The sequence below is a fragment of the Acinonyx jubatus genome, chromosome F2, assembly GCF_027475565.1.
Source record: "Acinonyx jubatus isolate Ajub_Pintada_27869175 chromosome F2, VMU_Ajub_asm_v1.0, whole genome shotgun sequence".
NCBI lineage: Eukaryota > Metazoa > Chordata > Mammalia > Carnivora > Felidae > Acinonyx > Acinonyx jubatus.
Genome location: NC_069394.1, coordinates 52,175,041 through 52,198,101, shown reverse-complemented (window position 1 = coordinate 52,198,101; position 23,061 = coordinate 52,175,041). Strand labels below are relative to the sequence as shown.

At 35.2% G+C, this 23,061-nt stretch overlaps 1 protein-coding gene and 2 long non-coding RNA genes across 3 annotated transcripts in view; 1 reads left to right on the top strand and 2 right to left on the bottom strand.

The window, feature by feature from the left end:
* Positions 1-5,390, bottom strand: part of LOC128312778 (uncharacterized) — a 47,531-nt gene extending 42,141 nt beyond the window's left edge. The window contains exons 1-2 of the long non-coding RNA XR_008292490.1: positions 3,968-5,390; positions 3,224-3,377 (exon numbers count right to left, since the gene is read on the bottom strand). This is a non-coding gene — a long non-coding RNA (uncharacterized LOC128312778). The remainder of the gene's footprint in view (positions 1-3,223; positions 3,378-3,967) is intronic.
* Positions 1-23,061, top strand: part of LOC128312777 (uncharacterized) — an 83,599-nt gene that overhangs the window by 48,034 nt on the left and 12,504 nt on the right. The window lies entirely within an intron of this gene.
* On the bottom strand, positions 730-1,889 carry LOC113600670 (non-histone chromosomal protein HMG-17-like). Its single transcript, XM_053208089.1, is given in 2 exon segments — positions 730-1,626; positions 1,629-1,889. Coding segments are annotated over 2 exon segments (261 nt in total). The 5' UTR covers positions 1,750-1,889; the 3' UTR covers positions 730-1,486.

Sequence of the window (23,061 nt, the reverse complement as noted above, 5' to 3'; positions counted from 1 at the left end):
CATAAAAAAATCCCTCTATCTGGGTGTGTTTGGTGTGTGTATGTGTGTGTGTGTATACCAAAAATTAAAAGAGATTTCTTAAACAGAATATATATTGAGATATTTATTCTGATATAAATAATATGACCCAATGTATCAGTTAAATAACATGTGATAAAGTATGTTGGGCTAAATTTCTAGTTTCTACTGTAAATGCTATAAATCTATTCATGTATATAGATATACATGATAAAATAGAAAACTTAATGTATAACAAGAATATTCAATGAATATATCAGAAAATACTATCAGTAATCACAAAAATACTAAAGAAACAGGTTCTGCAAGATGTTATGTAGTTTTGCTGAGTGTGTAGGACTTGTATTTTTTGAAAATGTAGAGTCCCTCTGTGCATTATTTAACTTTCAAAGCAATGAATTGCAAGGACTAGAGTTATAGAATGAATTCTTTATAGGAGAGAATCTGGGGAGTGCCACAGAAGGAGACAATGGCAAATGAGAAGGGAAATTTCTTCTATATTCCTCTCTCTGTAAATGCATATTTTTAGTGCAGGGAGAACACTTAGCTGAATAAACAACAATTACTCTGTTAACATGAGGTTTATCAGGGAAAAATAAATGAAAAGAAAATTTGCATGTACTGTTACAGTTCTTTCCCTGTATTGTATATTGACCTTTATTATTTTATTTATTGGATACAGACAAACTGTATCCAGCTTTATTAAAGCTACTTTTCATAAACAATCATGGTGTTTCAGGCAGGACATGGGGAGACAATCTTAACAGTATACAACTTTCAAACTGCTTTCTTAAATAGACTACCAAAATCAGAAAGCCACTATAAAACCCAATGAAGTCTTCATTTGATGCTCTGAGCAGGGAAAGTTTAGAGGGAGGGTTGACATTTCACATTTAGCATGTTGCTTAATAACTTTTCACAAGTTTACCTTGACTTTTAGGAAATGAAATGAAAATGGCAGAATTATTAATCTGAAGATCCACAAGCTAAAAAAGGAACTCTTTTTTGAGAGATACCATCTCCAGGGACACTGTAAAGTCCAGAATGCCTGACGTACTGAGAACCACTGCGGGGAGGGGGTCAGGTTCCAACAGGTCTCTGGGTTTAAAGAGGTCAAGTCTATGTTGAAGCAGAGAGGGAAGAAAAGACACAAAAAATGAATTTTAGTTTTTCCACACCACAAAACATTTGTGCCAAGATGGTTAATGTCTGCTAACATCAAGGAATCCCTCTTCCTGGGAACCAAGAGGAATTTTCTGAAAACTAGCAGGGAAAGGTGTTCCCCCTATATCAATCGAGTTTCAGAGATATTCTATTGGTTACATAGACCCTTCCCTCAAAACATCAAGGGAGTGTTCTGTGTGCTAATACTATAGTTTAAAAATAATTAAAAGAAGATTCTGCATTTTTATAAAAGTTGATAAAAAATAGTATTTCAAACTGTACAGTCACCAGAAGTGCACACACTTCACTTGGCATCTCCAGCACCTTCAGCTTTCTGTGCCTGGTCTGTTTTGGCATCTCCATTTTCTGCAGGGTCATTCGCATCCTTGCCAGCATCAGCTTTCCCCTTTCCCCCTTTGGGTTCCTTGTCTCCCTTCTTTGCAGGGGCTTAGGCTCTGGCTTTGGAGGAGCAGGTTTAGCAGATAAACTTGCAGATCTGCTCTGTGGCTCATCCTTCACCTTGGCTTTATCTCCTTTAGTATTCCCTTCAGCCTTTCTCTTGGGCATGGTGGCGACAGTGGCAGGCCATAGGCGCTGGACGCAGGATGCCCTGGTGCATGGGCTTTGGTAGGTCCGGGAGTCATTCTTGCCTCTTCTTCTTCACACTGCTTGTACTGACTTTCAGTACTTATATTTTTCTTTCTAGTTTCGATGATTTATCCACCATTAATAGCTTATCAGTAAGTTGTCATAATTTAAATATTTTCATAATGATCCTAACATAAATATGATTGAGAACATCTATAAATAAAATGAGTGAATCACAGTAATTTCTTATGTGAGAAAAGTAAGGGAAGATAAATTAATACCTGGATTTTTATCACTAAATAATAATAATACAGGGAGGTGGGAGTGGGTGAAATGGGTAAAAACAGTCAAAAGGTACAAATTTCTAATTATAAAATAAGTCATAAGGATATAATGTGCAACATGGTGACTGTAGTTAATAGTACTGTATTGTATATTTGAAAGTTGTTAAGAGAATAGGTCTTAAAAGTTTTCATCACAAGAAAAAAAATTTTGTACTGTGTATGGTAATGGATTTTAACTACACTTGTGGTGATCATTTTGCAATATATACAAATATTGAATCATTATTTTTTGTACATGAAACTAATATAATATTATATGTCAAGTATATCTTTATTAAAAGATAATTAAATAAAAATATGATTCATAGAAATCAATATGTCAAGAACTTTACATTTTTATTAATAAAAGGCAACTCTGAAAAAGATTGAAGATTTTATTTAGAAAAGACTGTATTGGATAAAATGGTTTTTTTCCCTGGAATATATCAGTGTTATGCTGGAGACAGATATAGATATATATATGACATATATGATCATTCAAAAATGAATACACGTATATGTACAGCTGAGTATGTAAAAATAGGATGCAATTTTGCAAGCGATAAAAAACAATTGGATTACATATTTGATTTTATACATCTTTATATTTAAATTTTCTTGAATTTCAAGTTAATTAGTCTTTTAAAAAGTGTTTATCTAACTTGAGAGAGAGAGCATGCATGAGCAGGAAAAGGACAGAGAGAGAGGGAGAGAGGATCACAGACTGTGAGATCATGACCTGAGCTGAAATCGAGTCAGTGGCTTAACTGATTGAGCCACCCAGGCGCCGCTCAAGTTAATTACTCTTTATAACGGTCTATAGAATCTGGAAGAATTCATGGTAGTTTATATGCCTGAAGGATATAAGATATTAAAAACAGTTATGACGGGATTTGAAGGGCAACCCACATTTCTGCCCAGCCATGTCTCGCCACAAATGGGGTGCTACCCATATTTCTGTCTGGCCATATATTGGGGCACCCAAATTAATGGTTGCCAAACCAAATTATCAGGACAAAAAGTGTGACAAGCAAGAAGGCAATAGCTACTCCTGGAAGGGAAAGGATCCCAACCAGTGTTTTTTCCTGACAATCTGAATTTGAAAAGGAAAGGACAATGTGACATTTTACCTTCCTTTGTCATCCTGGCATCAAAGATCTGGGAAAGAGGACTTTGGCAAGAATTCTTAGCCTTTGCTGGCTTCTGCCAATTTTCCCAGGATGCCGTCTACAGGCTTAGGAGACAGTTGGGTGTCCCATTAGGTCTCATCCTGGTCACCAAAACCTTTAGAGGAGGAAAAATAAGTTTCCTTTTACTTTTTATATTGAATGCCTCGCTGAAACCTCTTCTCTTTTTTTTTTTAATTTTTTAATGTTTATTTATTTTTGAGAGAGACAGAGACAGAATGTGAGTGGGTTAGGGGTAGAGAGAGAGTGAGACACAGAAGCAGAAGCAGGCTCCAGGCTCTGAGCTGTCAGCACAGAGCCCAGTGTGGGGCTCGAACTCACGAGCTGTGAGATCATGACCTGAGCCGAAGTTGGATGCTCAACCGACTGGGCCACCCAGGCGCCCCAGAAACCTCCTTTTCTTTAGGGCACCTTGTAAATGGATAAACTTATCTACAATGGTTAAAAGTTCTGTTCTATGGCCACTGTAGTTCAGGATTATCTTTGGTAAGGTTAACCTTACTTATTCAGCCTCAAAATTTTATTCACCTGATGCCTCACACTGGATGCAGTGTGGTTTCTAAGTCAGAAACAGTCTCATCTGGACCCAATCTGACTGCGTCCAGAAAGAGAAATGCTTAAATAAAGTCTGAAAGCTCAAAATGCAAAAGCCACAGAGGTAGGATCCAGGATCTGAGAAGGACTTACTCATGACCTCCAGAGATGGTGAGAAAGCAGCAAGCTCACGGGCATAAGAGGTATCTACACAAGGTTGCTCACTGCTCCTGGGGGCCACTGGGGTGTCTCCTTTGGTTCCTGCTTCTGACCCCTGAACTGTTAAAAGATAAACTGAAGCATATTAAGAATTTTAAGAGTTCATTTGAGCAACAATCGATTCAAATTGAGCAGTTGTCCGGAGTACTTAAACCAGAAGTAGTTAGGAGTGCTCCCTGAGAAGACAATTCTTTGCTTTGCTATGGGCTCAAAATACATAATTATTAATTCATAAAACATTCACGGAGTGACAAGGTGTCAGCATTAAGCCTGGGGTTCAGGATTTAAAGGTGAATAAGGAAGTCTTTGCCCTTACATAGCCTATAGTATGGTAGAGAGATTGTAAGACTCCAAGTGATAGTAAAGGAAAACCATAGACCAGCTATCTTGCCCTATCTGAGATTATATGGCGTGTGATACAGCTTCATGTTTAAAGTTTTCTTTCTCTTAGAACACAAATTGGTGAAGCCTTCTGCTATTTCTGAAGGTTAAAACAATTCTGGATTCTTGCACCAAACTCCATTTCACTCTTTGCTTAAACTATTTTAGGAGGACATCTCTCGCTCCTAAACTATCTTTTATCCCTATGAAAGCATTAATAGCCCTGCTGATGCTGGGTAAGCAAGAACTCAGAAGAAAAGTAAAATAAGGTTTTAGTTATTGAGTGCTGATTCTGATGGACCGAAAAGCTGTTATGAGACTTGAATGCACCCCACACCATGAGTCAGCCGGTCAAGTTCCGCAAGGCTCACAATGAACCCCTTGCCTGAGTTAGTACTTACTGGACTTTTCCTCTCTGCATGTGTCCAGCAGAATGATTGGGCTGGGACTAGGACGGATTTTTGTGTGTATGTGCTTTTTTAATTGGTGAATTTACTGATCATAAAAAGTTCAAATATATGTATAAAACATTCTAAAGAAGCCCCTGTATGCAATTAGAAAATTTCTCTGTACAGATGTATATCTTATCTCTTCTAATAATTACCTTCAAAATAACTATCTGAAAGAAAAGACTTAGTAAATTATAGTAATAGTTCCTACCACCATTCAAATAAAATGTTGAAATAGAAAGGAAATTAAGAATTGGCCTGGATACCTGTCCTTCATTATTCCAATCCATAAGCCACATCAAGGGCACAAAAGGCTCTCCACTGAACACTCTCCCACTTGTGCCCCCATTAATTACACTGTATGAACACAGAGACCTTTCAAAGAAATGAGTGGAAAAGGCTGTCACAATTTAGTTGAAAAACTGAATAGATGATGTTTGATTTATTTTTTCCTATTAAAAGTAAATTAGGGTTAAACTGGAATAGTCATTACCATTTATACAAACCATATTTACAATGAAGTATAAATTTTAGAGTGGCCAGAAGGACCTTGCAGATGAAATAAGCTTAAGCCCTGGACCACACTTTGACAAAGATTCTTACATACAATTAGGCATATAAATGAATTTAGCTGCTACTTTCAATCTGACATTCCTATAAGACTTAGAAATAAATCCCATCAGCATGAACATTTTAAAAAGATCAGTTGTGAGTTTCTTTTAGTGTGTAGCAGTAGAAATACTGCTCAAACTAAGTATTTTATACTTTATTTAATTGAACCCTCCCATTTGCAAATTATTTACAAAAAAGAATACAATGAAAAACATGAACTGATAAAAGTATCAGACACTGCTAGCAGATCAGAAAAACTGTTGTTTCCTATTACTAAGCTACTAACTGGTAGTATAAGTAAATTATTTTCCTGACTAAATGAGTTTGGAGGTTTTTTCTACTTAATAGGAAGGCAATAATGAGCTAAGTGTGTGAATGTCTTGGAGATCTCAGAAGAAAAGCGGAATGTAAATATAGTCATAATAATAATCATCAATATTTTAATACCATAATGTGTCTTGCTATAAGCTGATCCTTAGTTATTGATCTGACAAATGATATTCTCAGATGATTTGTTGAAGTCGAACATCTTGGGCATGGTGATCTTGTAGTTTTTACTACATTTAAAGCTGGGTCATAACATTTAGTTCATACTATATTCAAATGTGCAGAGAAAAATCTAGTTTATTGCGTATTTAAGCTAATTTGGATTTCTTCCTGGGAGGAAATTTAAGTAAATGCTCAATCTATTTTAACTTTTCCAATGCAATATTATAATCTGTCCCTTCATGCTGTGGTCAAGCTGTCTGCTTACCTTCTCTTCCCCTCTTATGATAGCACATAGGTACATAGGCCAGTGGATGTGGCTTAAATGACTATGACATCAGAGGGAACTGCCAATCCGGGACCCAAGTGGCATCTTTGGGTAAATGGCTATCTTCCTTGTCTACTGGTTGGTAGGGACCTCTTGGAGCCAAAGTCTCGGGAGAGGAAATTAGGGACACCTATCACTCTCTTGTTCTCCTTGTCCCTATTCTTCTTACCAACTCTCAGGCTAGAAGAAGCACAGTCTCTTCTTTATATTGTCCTCCTTCAGCTATCGAGCTGCAAGGCTTCTGCCTTATAGGTCCTAGGTGGAAGAGATAATAACTCTTGCAAAGGAGATCTAGTAACACTAGCCAGTCTTGGGCTTTCATATGTGAAACAAGGCAAAACGGCTACCAGGATATTTGGGGAGGAAAAGTATCAATACAATAAACTAATGTGCAAGACAATTACAGTTTCACTGAGTACCTATCTGCTTCCCAGAAATTAAATATTAATATTTTCTTTCTCTTTTCATTTCTCCTGTAAGAAATTCTGTTCTCCTTATAGATAGAGGATGCCTTAGGCCAACAAAGTCAAATACACAGAAATGTAAAAAAGAAAGCACATTAATACTTTTCTAATTAATTTTTAATATCACACAATCTTCAAGTTTTTAAAACTTGGCTTAGTCGTGAGGTATTCTATTTTGAAAATGTCATGAAATGCATATTTGACTCAAGCTATCATGGTGTACTTTCATGCAGTATGTATTTACTCATTTCTGTGTGCAACGGGGGTCTTTGAAAAGCATATTCTTTATTGTGGAACTTAAAATAGTTGTCATATATTCTTTTTTGGTCACATCTTTCTTCCTCGCCTATTACTCCCCTTTCAGTTCCACCCTTTTGCTTGAAGTTTTAAAATCTACATTGGTCTTTGTTTTTCATACTATTTCTCACTTAGGTTAGCATTAAAGAACCTAATGAAACTTTCTCCCCCTCTATTTAAACTCCTTTCTAGCATTCCAGTTTTAATGGAGTCAAGTGAATGTACTGACATTTATTACTTACAGGGTCCTGCTCTCTGCACAATGATCTAGTTCAGGATTTTGTTTTTCACATACTCGCATATTTCTTTCTCCCTACTTCTGTCCATCAATCCATGTCATGTAATTATACCAAATCTACTTCTAGTCTCATTTTCTACAGAAAGAATCCCTGGTTAATAAGAGTCCATTGTGATCTTACTCTATTGATCCATTTCACCTTTTTGATTCATTATTTATTATGGAAGATTCAATTTTAATAATTTTGATGAACATTTTTTAACTAGTAAAATTAAGATTTATCTCCACAGTTTACACAGAGATATAATTTGCATATTTGGTGCATTCCTATTAAAAAAGCCCAATTCATGGCTTGTTCTGGTTTGACCTTTGTATCATTTCCTTTACCTTTATTCTGTACTCATCACTCTTCGTTCCAACTCAGTTGGTCGGAACAATTTTAAGAACTGTTTTTTTTGTGATAGGAAAATACTTTATAATATAACAAATAAATCTTTCCTATCTTAATATCTTTATATGATTCTGCTCTGCAGTGCTAATTGTTTTGTCTATAGTTTCAATTCCCATTGTTCAGTTTCTCGCTTTCTTTTCTTTTTCAGTTATTTGAATATTTCCTATTCATCTCTTGCTCATAAATATTCCTAAGGTTTTTATACTTTATTAAGTATTTATTCTATTATATATCACCCAAATGTATCTCTAATACCTCTATACTTTAGCATAATGGGGTTCTATCTGACACTGGAGCTGTTGCTATATAATTTGTATTCTTCATAGTTAATTTTTTTCTTAAAAAATTTTTTTAATGCTTATTTATTTTTGAGAGAGAGAGAGAGACAGATTGCTAGCAGGGGAGGAGCAGAGAGAAGGGAGACACAGAATCTGAAAGGCTCCAGACTCTGAGCTGTCAGCACAGAGCCTAATGCAGGGGCTCGAACTCACGAGCCATGAGATCATGACCTGAGCTGAAGTCAGATGCTTAACCAACTGAGCCACCCAGGTGTCCCCATAGTTACGTTTTTATCCCTGATTTGAATAAAAACTTTGTGACAGTATGGATATCAACTATTCATTTTATACATTCATAAACAGTAACAGAAATTCTCTAATCTCTTTCCGTAATACCCAAGACCATCTATTACTGTCAACAGAGTAGGCATTCTGGGAAATTAAAATTCATCACTATTATCAAGAACAAAGTACAAACAGAATTCCAGATTCATAGTTCCTAGTTTCAAAGAACTCTTCATATGCTATTGCTTCTATCTGAAGTGCCCTTCCCAATCATGCAAATGTATGATTGTTCTTAAAGACTCAGCATAGTGTCATTTCCTTTATAAAATCTCTTATCTATCTCCCTCCCCAAAACCAGCCTATCTTTCATATCCCACTTTTGATTAATGCCCAACGCTTGTCAAAGCTAGTCCCCCAATACTGTGTGTTTCACAATGTAATGTATTTTTCTGGCTACACATCTGCTCTTTGAACATCATGACTATGGACTATGAACATTGTGCCTAGGCACTGAAATGTTATTCATTTTTGTATCGTCAGTGATCAGAAAAGAGTTTATAGTCAGTCAACACTGAATAAATCTTTGGGATTCATATGAAGCTATTTTGACAAGGTGGCATTTGGTTATTACTGTAGTCAAAGAAACCAAAGTAGTAACAAAGTAAACAAAGTAGTCAAAGGAAATCTTCAGAATGAAAATTATTGGAGATTTTGTTTCTTCGCATGTGCAGCTTGTTCACATTTATATGTATTAAACTGCATTTGTTATTTCACACATACTTTGCCCTTGGCTATATAAATCTGTTTGGAATCACAATAGAGTACCTTGATAATGGGTAAAACAGTGCTCATAACTAGACTGCCTTCTTTTGGTTGGTATTTTCTTGGTGAGAAAGTGACAGGAGCTAGGCAGTGCTATGTGGATATTTAGAACATGCTACCTGGTCACTTTGGACCTGGAATGATACTGATCAAATTTTTAAGTATACTGTAAAAACAAAGGTTCAACTTTTTTTTTCTTAACTTTAGCATGAGGTATTCCTTATTGCTTATAACAAATGATAAGCTATAAATGTTAGCTATGATATCTTGGGTTTGTTTAAAATAACTAATTTTTTTAATAAAAAGTAAGTATGCAATGGGGCGCCTAGCTGGCTCTGTTGATTGAGCATCTGACTTCTTGATTTCGACTCAGGTAATGGTTCCTGGATTGTGGGATCGAGCTCTGCATTAGCCTCTGTGCTGAGCATAGAGCCTGCATAAGACACTCTCTCTCTCTCTCTCTCTCTCTCTCTCCCTCTCCCTCTCCCTCTCCCCCTCCCTCTTCCTCTGCCCTTCTCCCCACTGTGCTCTCTCTCCCTCTCTAAAATAAATAAAAAGAAATAAAAATTCTTTTAAAAAGTAAATGTTCAGTAAATTTGATAATATATAAAGTTTGGATTAAGAAGAAATTTCTAGTTCCAGCAATATGGCAAACTAGACTACCTATACAGACCTTAACAGGAAGAAAGAATGATACATAAAACATAATATGTAATACACACAAAATAAAATAAAGTGCAATACACTAACATTTAAATGAAACTCATGGCTGACTTTACTAGGAAAAAAGGCCTTAAGGATCAAAAAGAAAAAGAAAATGCCTTGAGAAGAAAAGGTGTAAGCTGATGCTGAGCCTTGCCACTGCTTGCCATTCTGAGGGAACTAGCCAGTCTGAGTAACTAGGAGATGGGAGTCTTAACACCCAAGAAGCACAGAAGAGAGTTGTAACTGAGACTCAGTTTAGTTTACCTAATAATGCCAGAACTCTCAACTAGCTACGCGTAGGGAAGTGGTGGACTAGAAAAAAATCCATCCCCTGGAAAGAGATGACTTGAAAGATTGCCATTTTGGAGTGTTCTGTAGGTTGAATTGTTTTCCTGTGATAATTCATAAATATGGGTTTGGGATTTAAATTGATCCTACCTGTATAATCTGGGAACATTCAGATAAGGAATTGACATAAAAGTGTTGCAAGTCCCATAATGCCCATGGGAAAAAAACCCCAATAGTTTGTGTTTTCAACAAAGCTATTAAAGAGCCCAAAAGGTAAAGCCCCAGTGAGGATTAGTTCATTCCAAAATTATATGAAAAGACACAAAGAAACAATGCAATATGAATAAGAGTCAGTACATCGAGAGTAGCACTGTCCCCTATGTTGTCACATAATAGAAATATTGGAAAGTGACTATGAAATAATTTTAAAATGACAAAAATCATAAGAAAATAATTTATTAAAATAGAAATTGAGGAAAATACCATGACCAAAAGATAGACAATTTTGAAAAATATCAAATAGTTGTTGAGAAATTAAAAGATATTTTCTTTGAAATTGTGTGTATTGATAGATGGTTATTTGTGGTATTATACACTCAAATATATTACTCAGGAAGAGAAATATAGAGATAAAGATATTGAAAACCTAAGACACCTATCCATTTGAGAAATTCAACATGCAATTTGTAAACGTTCTTCACCTGAAGACAGAAAGTAAAATTGCCTGTTCAAAAGATAATGTCTGATAATTTCAGTATTGATGAATGACAGACATCCTCTGATATAGGACACATTGGAGGCAAGAGAAGTTGAAAGGAAGGAGAAGGTCTGAAAGATGAAGAAAAATACATTATTTATAAAAGAACAGCAGTTAGATCGGTAGCATTAAAAGAAGCCAGAATATAATATGTTCAGAATACTGGGAGAATACAATTGTAAATCTAGGTAGCTAAAGTTATCTGTTAGGATAAAGAAAAAAATGTTTATGCTATATTATATATTTAAAAGCTGCAAGATATTGGGGCACCTGGGTGGCTCAGTCAGTTAAGTGTCTGACTTCAGCTCAAGTCATGATCTCATGGTTCATGGGTTTGAGCCCCGTGTCGGGCTCTGTGCTGACAGCTCAGAGCCTGGAGCCTGCTTCGGATTCTGTGTCTCCCTCTCTGCCTGCTCCTCCCCTGCTCATGCTCTGTCTCTCTCTCTCTCTCTGTCTCAAAAATAAAAAAATAATCATAAAAAAAAACTGCAAGATCTTAAAAGTTCTCATTAGGAGAAAAAAATCTGTAACAATGGTAATGGATGTTAACTAGATTTCTCGTGGTTATTATTTTACAATATAAACAAATATTGAATCGTTATGTTGTACAACTGAAGATAATGTTATGTTAGTTATATCTCAATAAAAAAAATTTAGACACAAGCAGAGTTTTCCACTAACAAAACCCACTGAAAGATGTTTTTAAAAGTAATCTCTATACCCAACATGGGGTATGAACTCACAACCCCAAGATCAAATGTCACGTGCTCTACCAACTAAGCCAGCAAGGCACCTTACCTACTGTAAGAATATTCAAAAAGAAGTGAAATGAACTCAGAGGTAAGATGTGTGAAGCAAGATGAAATGGTAGTGTTAGGGGAACCTGGGTGGCTCAGTCATTTGAGCGTCTGACTCTTTTCAGCTCAGGTCATGATCCCAGGGTTGTGAGATCAAGCTGGCCCGAGTGGGGCTGTGTGCTGAGCGTGGAGCCTGCTGAGGATTCTCTCTCTCTCTCTCTCTCTCTCTCTCGCTCTCACCCTCGCTCTCTCTCTCTCCTCTGCCCCTCTACCCTGCTTGTGGGCTGTCTCTCTAAAATAAATGATTTAAAAAATTGTAGTGTTGGCATAAAATAGATCAATGAGACCAATAAAATAGAGAAACAGATTGAACTTATATAGTGTATTGATTTATGACAAAAGTGACATTGCAGAGATATAGAGAAGGTACTAAGTCAATTGGATATCCATATGGAAAAATTATATCCTGACATCTACTTCACCCCATATACAAACTTCAATTTCAGAATTAATCTAATATGTAAAAGGTAAAACAATAAGATTTTTGAAAGAAAACATAGTAGAATATCTTCATGACCTTGGAGTTGACAAAGATTTATTAAACAGAACATAAAGAGAAAAGTGAAACACTGGATTCCATTAAAGTTAAAAATTCTTGTTCAATAAGAGACACCATTAACAGAGTAAAAAGACAAGGTACATAGTAGAGGAATACATATATCTGGAAATACATTTGCAATACATATATCTGGAAAAGGATTAGATTCAGAATATATAAAGAACTTCTATAAGTTAATCACAAAAGATAGAAAAGCTAATAGAAAAATTGACAAAAGGGTGCTCCAAAGGGGATTTCTAAATGTTCAAAAAAGCATATGAAAGTGCTTATTTTACTAGTTGTATGTTCATGGAAAGCTACAACCACAGTGAGCTACCACTGCATGCGTATTACATTGGTTAAAATGAAAAAGATATACAAGTGTTGGAAGTAATGTGAAGCAACTAGAACTCTTACACTATTGATAGGAAAATAAATTAGTACAACTACTTTGGAAAATTGGTTGTAGCTATAAAGTTGAATATGTATATACCTTAGGACCCAGTGATTTTGAATAGGCCTCAGTTTACTTACTTCTAAAATAAAGATAGTAATATCTATTTCACAAGGTTATTTTAAGTATGAAATTAAAGTGATTATATTTTAAAAACAGAAAAACCCATGGTGTTACTTTATTTTACTATTCATCACAGTGTAATTATAGAATTTTGCATACTGTAAGTGCTTAAAAGTTGATTGAATCAAATAATTTGTAAAAACTTAAAAAAAATTTCTTATTTTATTAAACCTTGCAGGAGACAAAATAAAATTTTGCTTCAGTAAAAAACAAAGTGGGGGTGCCTGGGTGGCTCAGTCTGTTGAGCATACAACTCTTTATTTCAGCTCAGGTCATGATCGCAGGGTTGTGGGATGGAGCCTTGTATTGGGCTCTGTGCTGAGTATGGAGCTTGCTTAGGATTTTTTCTCTCTCTCCCTCTGCTTTTCGCCCCCACTCGTGCTGTCTCTCACTCAAAACAAAACAAAACAACAACAAAACAAAGTGAAAGTCAGCAACAGTGCAAGTCTCTGAAGGACTACTTACCAGTGTCATGTTTAGGTGCCTGGATTTCAAACTTGGTTCAAAGTCCAGTTTTGTAACTCACTAGGAGTATGATTTATGTCAAGTCACTTATTAACTCTGAGTCTCTATTTTTTTTCTCCTTTCTAAAATAGAGATAGTGTGTCTAGCATATTATAAGCATTCAACAAATACTAGTTTTATACTGTTTGTAGAGGTAGAGATGAGTGTCATAAAATGTTTTACATTTTCAGGTTCATTAAATGAAGAAAAGTGTCAGTCAGTGAATAAACAAACAATAAACCCAGAAATATCTTCTGGTATTGAGTATAGATTCCCAGGCATCATAAAAAAATATACTATACTCAACTCTAAAATATACCTTATTAGAACTTATAAACATTCAATATATGCATAGAAAAAGGCATCTTTTATTGGCTATTTTTTCTCTAGTTTTGATTTCACTTTTTGTTTCTCAAGTCTTAAAGAGGTTTGATCTAACTCATATTGATATTTCAGTAAAGAGTTATAGGTTGTTGTGTTTTGAAGTTTTTTGGCTATATTGGTGTGATTGGATGGATCAGTAGATCTTGAGCTTTAACCAGTTTGTAACCAACTATGTTACTGGCTAAATGCTTTACCCCAGATGGCAGCAAGGTTATATAATAGAAGCTTTCAGATTTATAAATGTAATGTCCTGTGGAAGAGCCTCTTGGGAAGTTATTTTAAAACAGTAATCCCAGAAGTTCTGTGAATTTCATTTTGACACTGGGTGGGGAGGAGTTTGAGATGAGAGGGAAGAGTTCTCAGGGCACTTCCAGTTCAGCTGCAATTATTCATTTATTTAACTGTTCATACGTTAAGCTTCTTTACATAATAGAAAAAGGGGTTGGGGGGGATATTACTTTCTTAGCCACAGCTGCTTTTAAGAATGGACTTAGTTAATTGTAGGAACGTTTTAATGATTTGTTTAGGCTACATCCAGCGGTAAGAGAAGAGGTATGCTTAATTGTTCTGTATAATAAAGAACAAAATACTTTTGTGCTGTAGAGCAATCTGCTAAGAATGGTGAGAAGGGAAGGAAGGAGAGAGAGAGTCCATCCTGTTCCTGGACCCAATTCCCACCTTGGTCTGGAGGTTCTCACCATACCAACAAATAATTCTTGGAACTCCAGCTGGGTGTCCTACAATTCAGCTCAATTCTGACACTACCTACCCAGAGGTTAAGGCTTCAGTCAAGACTGCCCCTCCCCCTGGCCCCTACTTCAGACTTCAGGCACAAGCCCAGTTGTCTCTGCTTCTGACTGATGAGTTAGAGATTAGAGGTCCCCATGGCCTCCTGCTTGGACTTCAGAACCCAGTCCAAAGTTCAGTTTGTTCCCAGCTGGATAGAAATCAGAGGTTACAATGACTTCCTTGGGTTCAATTAATTTGCTAGATCAGGGCACCTGGGTGGCTCAGTTGGTTAAGTGTCTGAGTTCGGCTCAGGTCATGATCTCCTGGTTTGTGAACTGGAGCCCCACCTTGGGCTCTGCGCTGACAGCTTGGAGCCTGCTCCAGATTCTGTGTCTTCCTCTCTCTCTGTCACTACTCCAGTTGTGCTCTCTATCTCTCTCAAAAGTTAATAAACATTTTTTTAAAACTTGCTAGAGCAGCTCACAGAACTTAAAGAAACATTTTACTTACTAGATCACAGGTTTATAATAAAAAAGATATAACTCAGGAACAGCCAGATGGAAGAGATTTCTTGGACAAGGTATGGAGAAAAGTTAAGAGGAACCTCCATGTCCTCTCCAGGTGATCCATTCTCCCCAAATTTCCACATGCCAGTCACCAACCCTGAAGCTACTTTTCCTCTTGGGGTTTTATGGAGGCTTCAACACATTGTGGTGATTGATGAAAAACATTAGCTAGTGGTGATTGATTTATCTTCCAGGCCCTCTCCTCTCCCATGGAGGTGGGGGTTGCTTGCTGCCAGAGAGTGAAACTTCCAACACTTTAACCCTGCTTTGTTCTCCTAGTAATCACCCTACTTCCTTAAGTGGGGTCCAAAAGTCACCTCATAAACATAACAAGAAATACCTTTGCCACTCAATACTTCGGAAATTCCAAGGGTTTTGGGAACTGTGACTGTAGTTTATCGAGTCATGAATGCGTCTTACAATTTATATTGCTCAGAGAGCTTAGAAGATGCTTGACAATGTACTTAGAAGCAGTTCTCTTAGAAAAGGGGCAGTGAGGTAGAGGAATCTATAAAAATGTCATCACAGAAATTTGTATAAATCTAAGAAGAGAGTCTGACTTCCTCTGGGCATAGAATTTTAGGGGTTGGAAGTGTTGAATCAACAGTTTTAAAGTACCCAACTGGAATCTGGGATACAGGGGCAATATTTCATTTGGAGAAAGGATTTTTTCCTTAGTTTGAAAAATATTCCTATAGTAAATAACTCTTACAATTACATTCTGGTTTGCACATAGAAGGAGCCATGCCACATTCCATATACTATAAAAGTTTATACTGATGTTAAATCTACTGAAAGAAAAATAAAAAATGGTTTAACCTTACCCTTTTATTGCTGTATTGGAGGTAACTTCCATATTAATGGAATGGGTACTTTAGTCATAAAATAATTGTTGATTTCCAAGAAGCAAGTGGAATCAGGAAGGGCCCTTGGCATGGGATCTTTAACTACTTCACACTTCAATAAGCTTCTGCTATGTAGTGTAACTTTCCCTATGGTGCACTATTTGCTAGTCAACACATGATTCCTCTATTCTGAACCACTTCTAACAAATTGATGGCCATTGCTGAGTGAATAGCTGAATGAACAAATGAATGGATGAATGTCATTTGTAAATATCACATTCTTTATTGCTAAAATCTTTCTAAGCTATTTTTCAGGTATTTTTTTATCGTGAAGGGAGAAATATAAATGTAAATCTTATAATGAGAGTACTGTGCTAACTGTAAAGGTAACAACAGTATTTAATAATACCATCTCTGGTAGTAGAATTTGGATATGAACCTAAATAATAGTCATACAAGGTCACTTAAGTATGGTTATGATTGGAGGACGTGGGAGTCTATTTGTATAAGATTCAGGAAACTTCTAAGCAAAAGCTCATTCTAACAAAGAGAAAGTCAGGAAAATAAATCTTAGGATAGGGTAGGATTAAAGAAGATTGGCAATTTGGAGCCTGTGTTGATCATATTAACCTTTAGCCTTAAACGTTTCCATTTCCCCTCTCTTTCTCTTTCTCTCCTTTTTTTTTTTTGCAAGAGTACAGAGGAATACCAATTAAATAAAAATATTTGAAATAGTGACTTCATTAAAATGGTATTGGTATCATAAATCAGCAATATTCTGGAATCCATGTAGGAGAAATGTGAAAAGAGGGTCAGTAATGTTATTTATTTGTGCAGAGAACCCTTATCACAATGAAGCCACCTTTTAGACATCTTGGACCCTAGACTATTTACTGGTGGCATCAGCAATGGAGACCCTTTTGGTACAGGAGTATGGCAATTAAAGAGAGGTATTTGTCATTGTTACAATTTTTCTTTGTTAAAATGTTCAAACTACCCAAAGCAATCTGCACATTTAATGCAATCCCTGTCAAAATACCAACTGCATTTTTCACAGGACTAGAACAAATAACCCTAAAATTTATGCAGAACCATAAAAAATGCTGAATAGCTAAAGTAATCTTGAGAAGAACAAAATTGGAGGCATCACAATTCCATATTTTAAGATACACTACAAAGCTGTAGTAATCAAAACAGTATGGTCCTGGCACAAAAATAGACACATAAATCAATAGAACAGAATGGTAGAGAGCTCTGAAATAAACCTACAAATATATGGTCAATTAATCTATGACAAAGGAGGAAAGAATATGCAATGGTAAAAAGTCTCTTCAACAAACGGTGATGGGAAAACTGGACAGCTACATGCAAAAGAATGAAACTGGACCACTTACTTACACTGTACACAAAAATAAACTCAAAATGGATTAAAGACCTAAATGTGAGACCTGAAACCATTAAAATCCTAGAAAGGAACACAGGCAGTAATTTCTCTGACATTAGCCATACATAGCAACATTTTTCTAGATATGTCTCCCGATACAAGGGAAACAGAGCCAAACTAAACCACTGGAACTACATGAAAATAAAAAGCTTCTGCACAGCAAAAGAAAAAAATAAAGGAAAACCTACCGAATGGGAGAAGATACTTGCAAATGATATATCCAATAAGAGGTTAGTATACAAATTTACAAAGAACTTATATATCTCATTACCTAAAAATCCAAATAATCCAATTAAAAACAAAAAGGTATTTCTCCAAAGAGATATACAGATGGCCAACAGACACATGAAAAGATGCTTGACAACACTCATCATCGGGGAAATGCAAATCAAAACCACAGTGAGATATCACCTCACACCTGTCAGAAGAGCTAAAATCAAAAATATGAAAAACAAGTGTTGGTGAAGATCTGGAGATAAAGGAACCTTTGTTCACTCTTGGTGGGAATGCAAAGTGATGCAGCCACTGTAGAAAACAGTATGGAGTTTCCTCAAAAAATTAAAAATAGAATTGCCATATGATTCAGTAATTCCACTACTGGGTATTTACCCAAAGAATACAAAACCACTAATTTGAAAAGATATATGCACCCCTGTGTTTACTGTAGCATTATTTACAATAGCCAAATTATGGAAACAGCCCAAGTGTCTCAATAGATGAATGGATAAAGAAGATGTGGTATATATCTATAATGTAATGTTACTCAGCCATAAAAAACAAAGAAATCTTGCCATTTATACCAGTATGCATAGATCTAGAGGACATTATGCTAAGTGAAATAAATCCATTGGAGAGACACAAATATCATATGTTTTCACTCATATGTGGAATTTAAGAAACAAAACAAATGAATAAAGAAAAAAGAAACAAACAAATACACTCTTAACTATAGAGAACAAACTGATGGTCACCAGAAGGGAGGTGGGTAGGGGGATGAGTGAAATAGGTGAAAGGGATTAAGAGTACACTTATGGTGATCAGCACTGAGAGATGTACAGAATTGTTGAATCACCATATTGAAACCAATATACTGAAACACTATACTGAAACTAATGTAACACTGTATGTTAATTGTACTAGAATTAAAACAAAGAGGCATTTGTCCACTCATTCATTCATGTACTCATTCAACAAAGATTTATTGGGGCTGCAGACAATATACTAAGAATTTAAATGAGGAACGCAAACCTCTTTATTCATGTAAGTGTTGGACCAAACAGACAAGTAGATCAGTATTTCCAGGACATTATGAAAACGGAATGCCCTTTGTAATATAAGATTATTTGGATGGGCAATCAAGATTATTCAGAGATTTCTCAGATCTAGGCCAAAACCTGAGTGGTAAAGGAGTAGACGTTAGAAGAATGTTTTCATGGCAGAGAGAATAGTGACTGAAGCTCAGACATGAGAGAAAATAAATTTGCAGAATATTTTGGAAAACTACCTGCCATCATCTACTGAATCCTTCTTTGGGTTTATTTAAATAGATCATGAGATTCATAAAGTGTGAATTCCAAAATACTCAGAAGGAATAGGCACATTTCTTCATTTTGGTTTCTTAACTCCTCTATTTCTTATGCCTCTTACCACTCCATTTTTTAATATTGTCTCTGATATGTTTCTTAGTTGCATCTCTTTTCACAGGCATATATAGTATCTTAGGTCAAATTTTGTGTATGCTAAGGAATAACTGTGAATCTTTTTTTTTTTTTTTGGCTAAAGCTAAAGATAATACAAAGAAAGCTCTAAAACTTTTTGTCCTCCCAATCATGGTCTGTGCAGAACAAAAGCCAGTCTCTACATTTTTATATAAACTTCTTCAGCTTAAAAATCACATCTAACTAGATATTCTGTTTGCTTAGATGGTCTTAGTAGTTATGCTCCTCAACTGACCACCTCACAGTGGGCAGTTTCTGTAACGACATGACAAATGAAATGATATTAATTTAAAATTTTGCGATGTGTTCTGATGATATCCATCCCAGGCGCCTATAATTCAGGTAGATATTTTTGGCAATGTTCTGCAAAGTTGGAAAAACATTGCTCTGTGGGTCTCTGAGAAACATTTGCGATTTTTCTCATGTGCATCGTGCTAGTAGCAACTTCTAATCAGCAGGAAACCCAGGGCATGAGCAATTTATCCATTAAGTGAGTCATATAAGGCCAGGAAAAGAGAGAGACTTGCTGATGCTTATAAGGGATATTTTTACATTTTGGTCAAAGATTATTTCTCATAAATGTTTTAACATCTGCTAAGCTGGAAGTATTTTGGTTCACTTGTTAGGTAACAAAATCTCAATATTTTTAATACGAATTTTTAAAACAACTCAAAAATAGCTATGGGTATTTTTCCCAAGACTACTTAAGAATCACTTTTAAGTTGAGATGCCAGTTTTAACATAAATTTTGAAAAATAAGAAAAATCATTTAAATTTGCCAATTAATATAGAAATAAAGTGTAAAAACAAAAGAATAAAAACAAAAGAACTCAAATGTTAGAAATCTTCTAATTAAGGAATTTTAAAACCAGAATTTTAAAGTACAGTTATATTCATATCACTATCAAGTTTTTTGCATCACTTTTCACAATTTTTTATTTTGAAAAATTCAAATCGATTTAAGAGTTATAAGAATAGCACATTCACCAAAGGATAACATTTAATCACATTTGCTTGTTTTCTCAAATATTTGAGAATGTACCTTCAAAAAATGAGGATATTCTCCCACTTTACTCTAATAAAATTATCACAATCAGGAAATTTAACACTGAAAAATACAATTATTTAATATATAGTCCATATTAAAATTCCTCCAATTGTCCAAATAAAATCCTTAATAGATGTTTTAATCCAGAGTATATTAAGAATAACACATTGTATTTAAACACATTGTGTTTAGTTTAACAACTAAATTCCCTTTAGTCTGTTAATAAAGCAAAGCTTTGTTAATTATTAATTTATATGAAAGCTAAATTTATTACAACTAGTTGAAGAGAGACACCATCTTGACAGCATCTTAGCAGTATCTTAGACAATGAAGCTCAAACGGTTCTAAACTGGAGGAATGCAGTTCAATGTGAATTTTTTTCCTAGGATCTGAAGTGGGCTCTGTGCAGACAGCAGAGAGCTGAATGCAGGGCTCGAACTCATCAACTGTGAGATCATGACCTGAGCTGAAGCAGGACACTTTACCAACTGAGCCACACAGGCACCCCCACAAGTTCTTTTTAATAAGTAATCTGTAGGGAACAACTTGATGAGGGTATGAATATCATGTTCTGCATGTATTCACTAACATAATCAGCACCCATTAGTTCTGTTATTATTTTGATAGGTGAAAAAGAATACATTTTAAGTTCTATAATTTTTTCAGCATTTGTTAATTGATATTAGTCCATAAGGAAGAGCTTTCCCTTCTCTTCACTTTGTAATTGTTATTATTTAACAACAATATAGACTTTAGGTTCCTTTCTCATTTCAGTGAATCATGTCCTTATTCATATTGATACCCAAACAGTTCCACATTTGGCCAGTGGGAGCCTATTCAAGCTGGCTTCAGGATCTTTTAGACATATTCCCATGATTTACTAAAGAAATTTCTTACTCTGTAAACAAGGAGACCATCTAGTCTTACCTTATACTTTTCCTGCCTTAGCCTTGCAATCAGGATTTCTCCAAGTGACAAGTTCTTTCTTTGTATCCATTTCCATGCTGCCATTGTTCCCCACATTGGCAGGAAGTTAATTTCACTGGCTTCAGGTTTTCACTTCCTGTATTTTTTTTAATTAAGGCATTACTTATTAAATATTTCTACACTTCTTTTTTATCCAAAAAAGTAGTACATTATACTTTATGGAACTTAATTTCTCACAAAAGAGCCTATACTGAAAATCACAACATGAGTTCATAGAAACTTTTTTCATAGTTTTGTTTAAAGCTGCAGAATCAATCTCCTATTTATGAGTTATGTTTTTAAGTTGTATTTTTGTGTTTCTTAAGGGTAAATTCCTGAAGTGAATTCTTTATGAGAAAGGCTAAACATGTAGGAAGTTTTTTTGGATACTGCCAAAGTCTTCCCATAGAGCTAGATCTATTTTGTATTCACACCAGTAATACATGAAAGTATTTATTTCCTACAGCCTTCAAACAGAGTGTGTTTTCAAACTTTTGTGCTTCAACTCAGGTTATCTTGCAACTCTGTGCTAGGCATGGAGCCGGCTTGGGATTCTCTCTCTCCCTTTCCCTTGCCCCTCCCCTGCCTGCACTCACACGCGCGCGCGCTCTCTCTCTCTCTCTCTCTGAAACAAACAAAAATCATGAATGATTAAATATCTTTTTGTATGTTTAAAGGTCACTTGTATGTCTCTATGTCTCTTTTTGTAAGCTATTTATATTTTTTGCATTTGGGGCGTCTGGGTGGCTCAGTCAGTTAAGTGTCCTACTTCAGCTCAGGTCATAATATCCCAGTTGATGGGTTCAAGTCCTGTGTCAGGCTCTGTGCTGACAGCTCAGAACCTGGAGCCTTCTTCAGATTCTGTGTCTCCCTCTCTCTCTGCCCCTCCCCTGTTCATGCTCTGTCTCTCAAAAATAAATATTTAAAAAATTAAAAAAAATACTTTTTTGCTCTTATTTTTATTTTTATTATTTTCCCCTGAATGATCACCTTTTAGCTGTGATATATATGGCAAGTATTTTCCCTTCTATGATATCTGTTTTGTTTCAGTGGTTTTGTTTGGGGGGGGTGTTGGGGTACAGCATGCAGAATTTTTTTCAGTATTTCCTTTTATTGTATTGGAATTTTGAGTTATACTTAGACATTTAAAAAAATATAGCTTATAAAGAATACACTTGTGTTTTTTCTCTAGTAATTGTATGGATTTTCTATATTTATATCACTGATCCATTTGGAGTTTATTTTTTTAGACTTTTTCTTTTCTGATTCTTATGGGTCTTAATTGTTTCTTCTCATCTAATTTCATGGTCAATACTTGCAATATATTGTGAAGTAAGAGGGGAAATAGATAGTATTCTTGCCTTGTTCTTGAATTTGATAGTCGTGCCTCTATTTCTTCCACATTAAGATGCTGGCTTTAGGGCTGAGTATACAGTATTATATGTACATGTATATATTTCTATAATATTGAGTAAATTTTATTCAAGAATGGATGTTGAATTTTATCACAGGCTTTAATCTATAGAGATAGTTATATATCTTTTCTTTTTATATCTATCAATATAGTATCATAAAACATTTTTTATCTTCACAATTATTAAACTTTAATTAGTCATAATATATTATTTTCTTAATGTAATATTATTTTGTATAGAATCATTTGTACCTAGTAACTTTTTCCAAGGGTAGTTCTTTAATAATTCTCACTTTTTCTGTATCTCTGCTTCTTCTTCTACTCTGTCTCTGTCTTTCCCTGTGTCTTTCTCTTTCTCCCTGTCTGATTTTATGGAAATTATCTGTTTAATCTTTCTATTATTATCAAGTGTGATAAATTATATATTGCTGAGTTGTTATTTGTTTCATCAAAGTTTGGGCATTTATTTGCATAAGGTTGTGTAAAGGGTTTTTATAACATTATTAAATCCTTCTGTTTCAATGGCTATTTTATCTTTGTTCTTACCTTGTTCTTCAACTATTCCAATTTGTTTTAATCTTAGATCTACAACTAAAT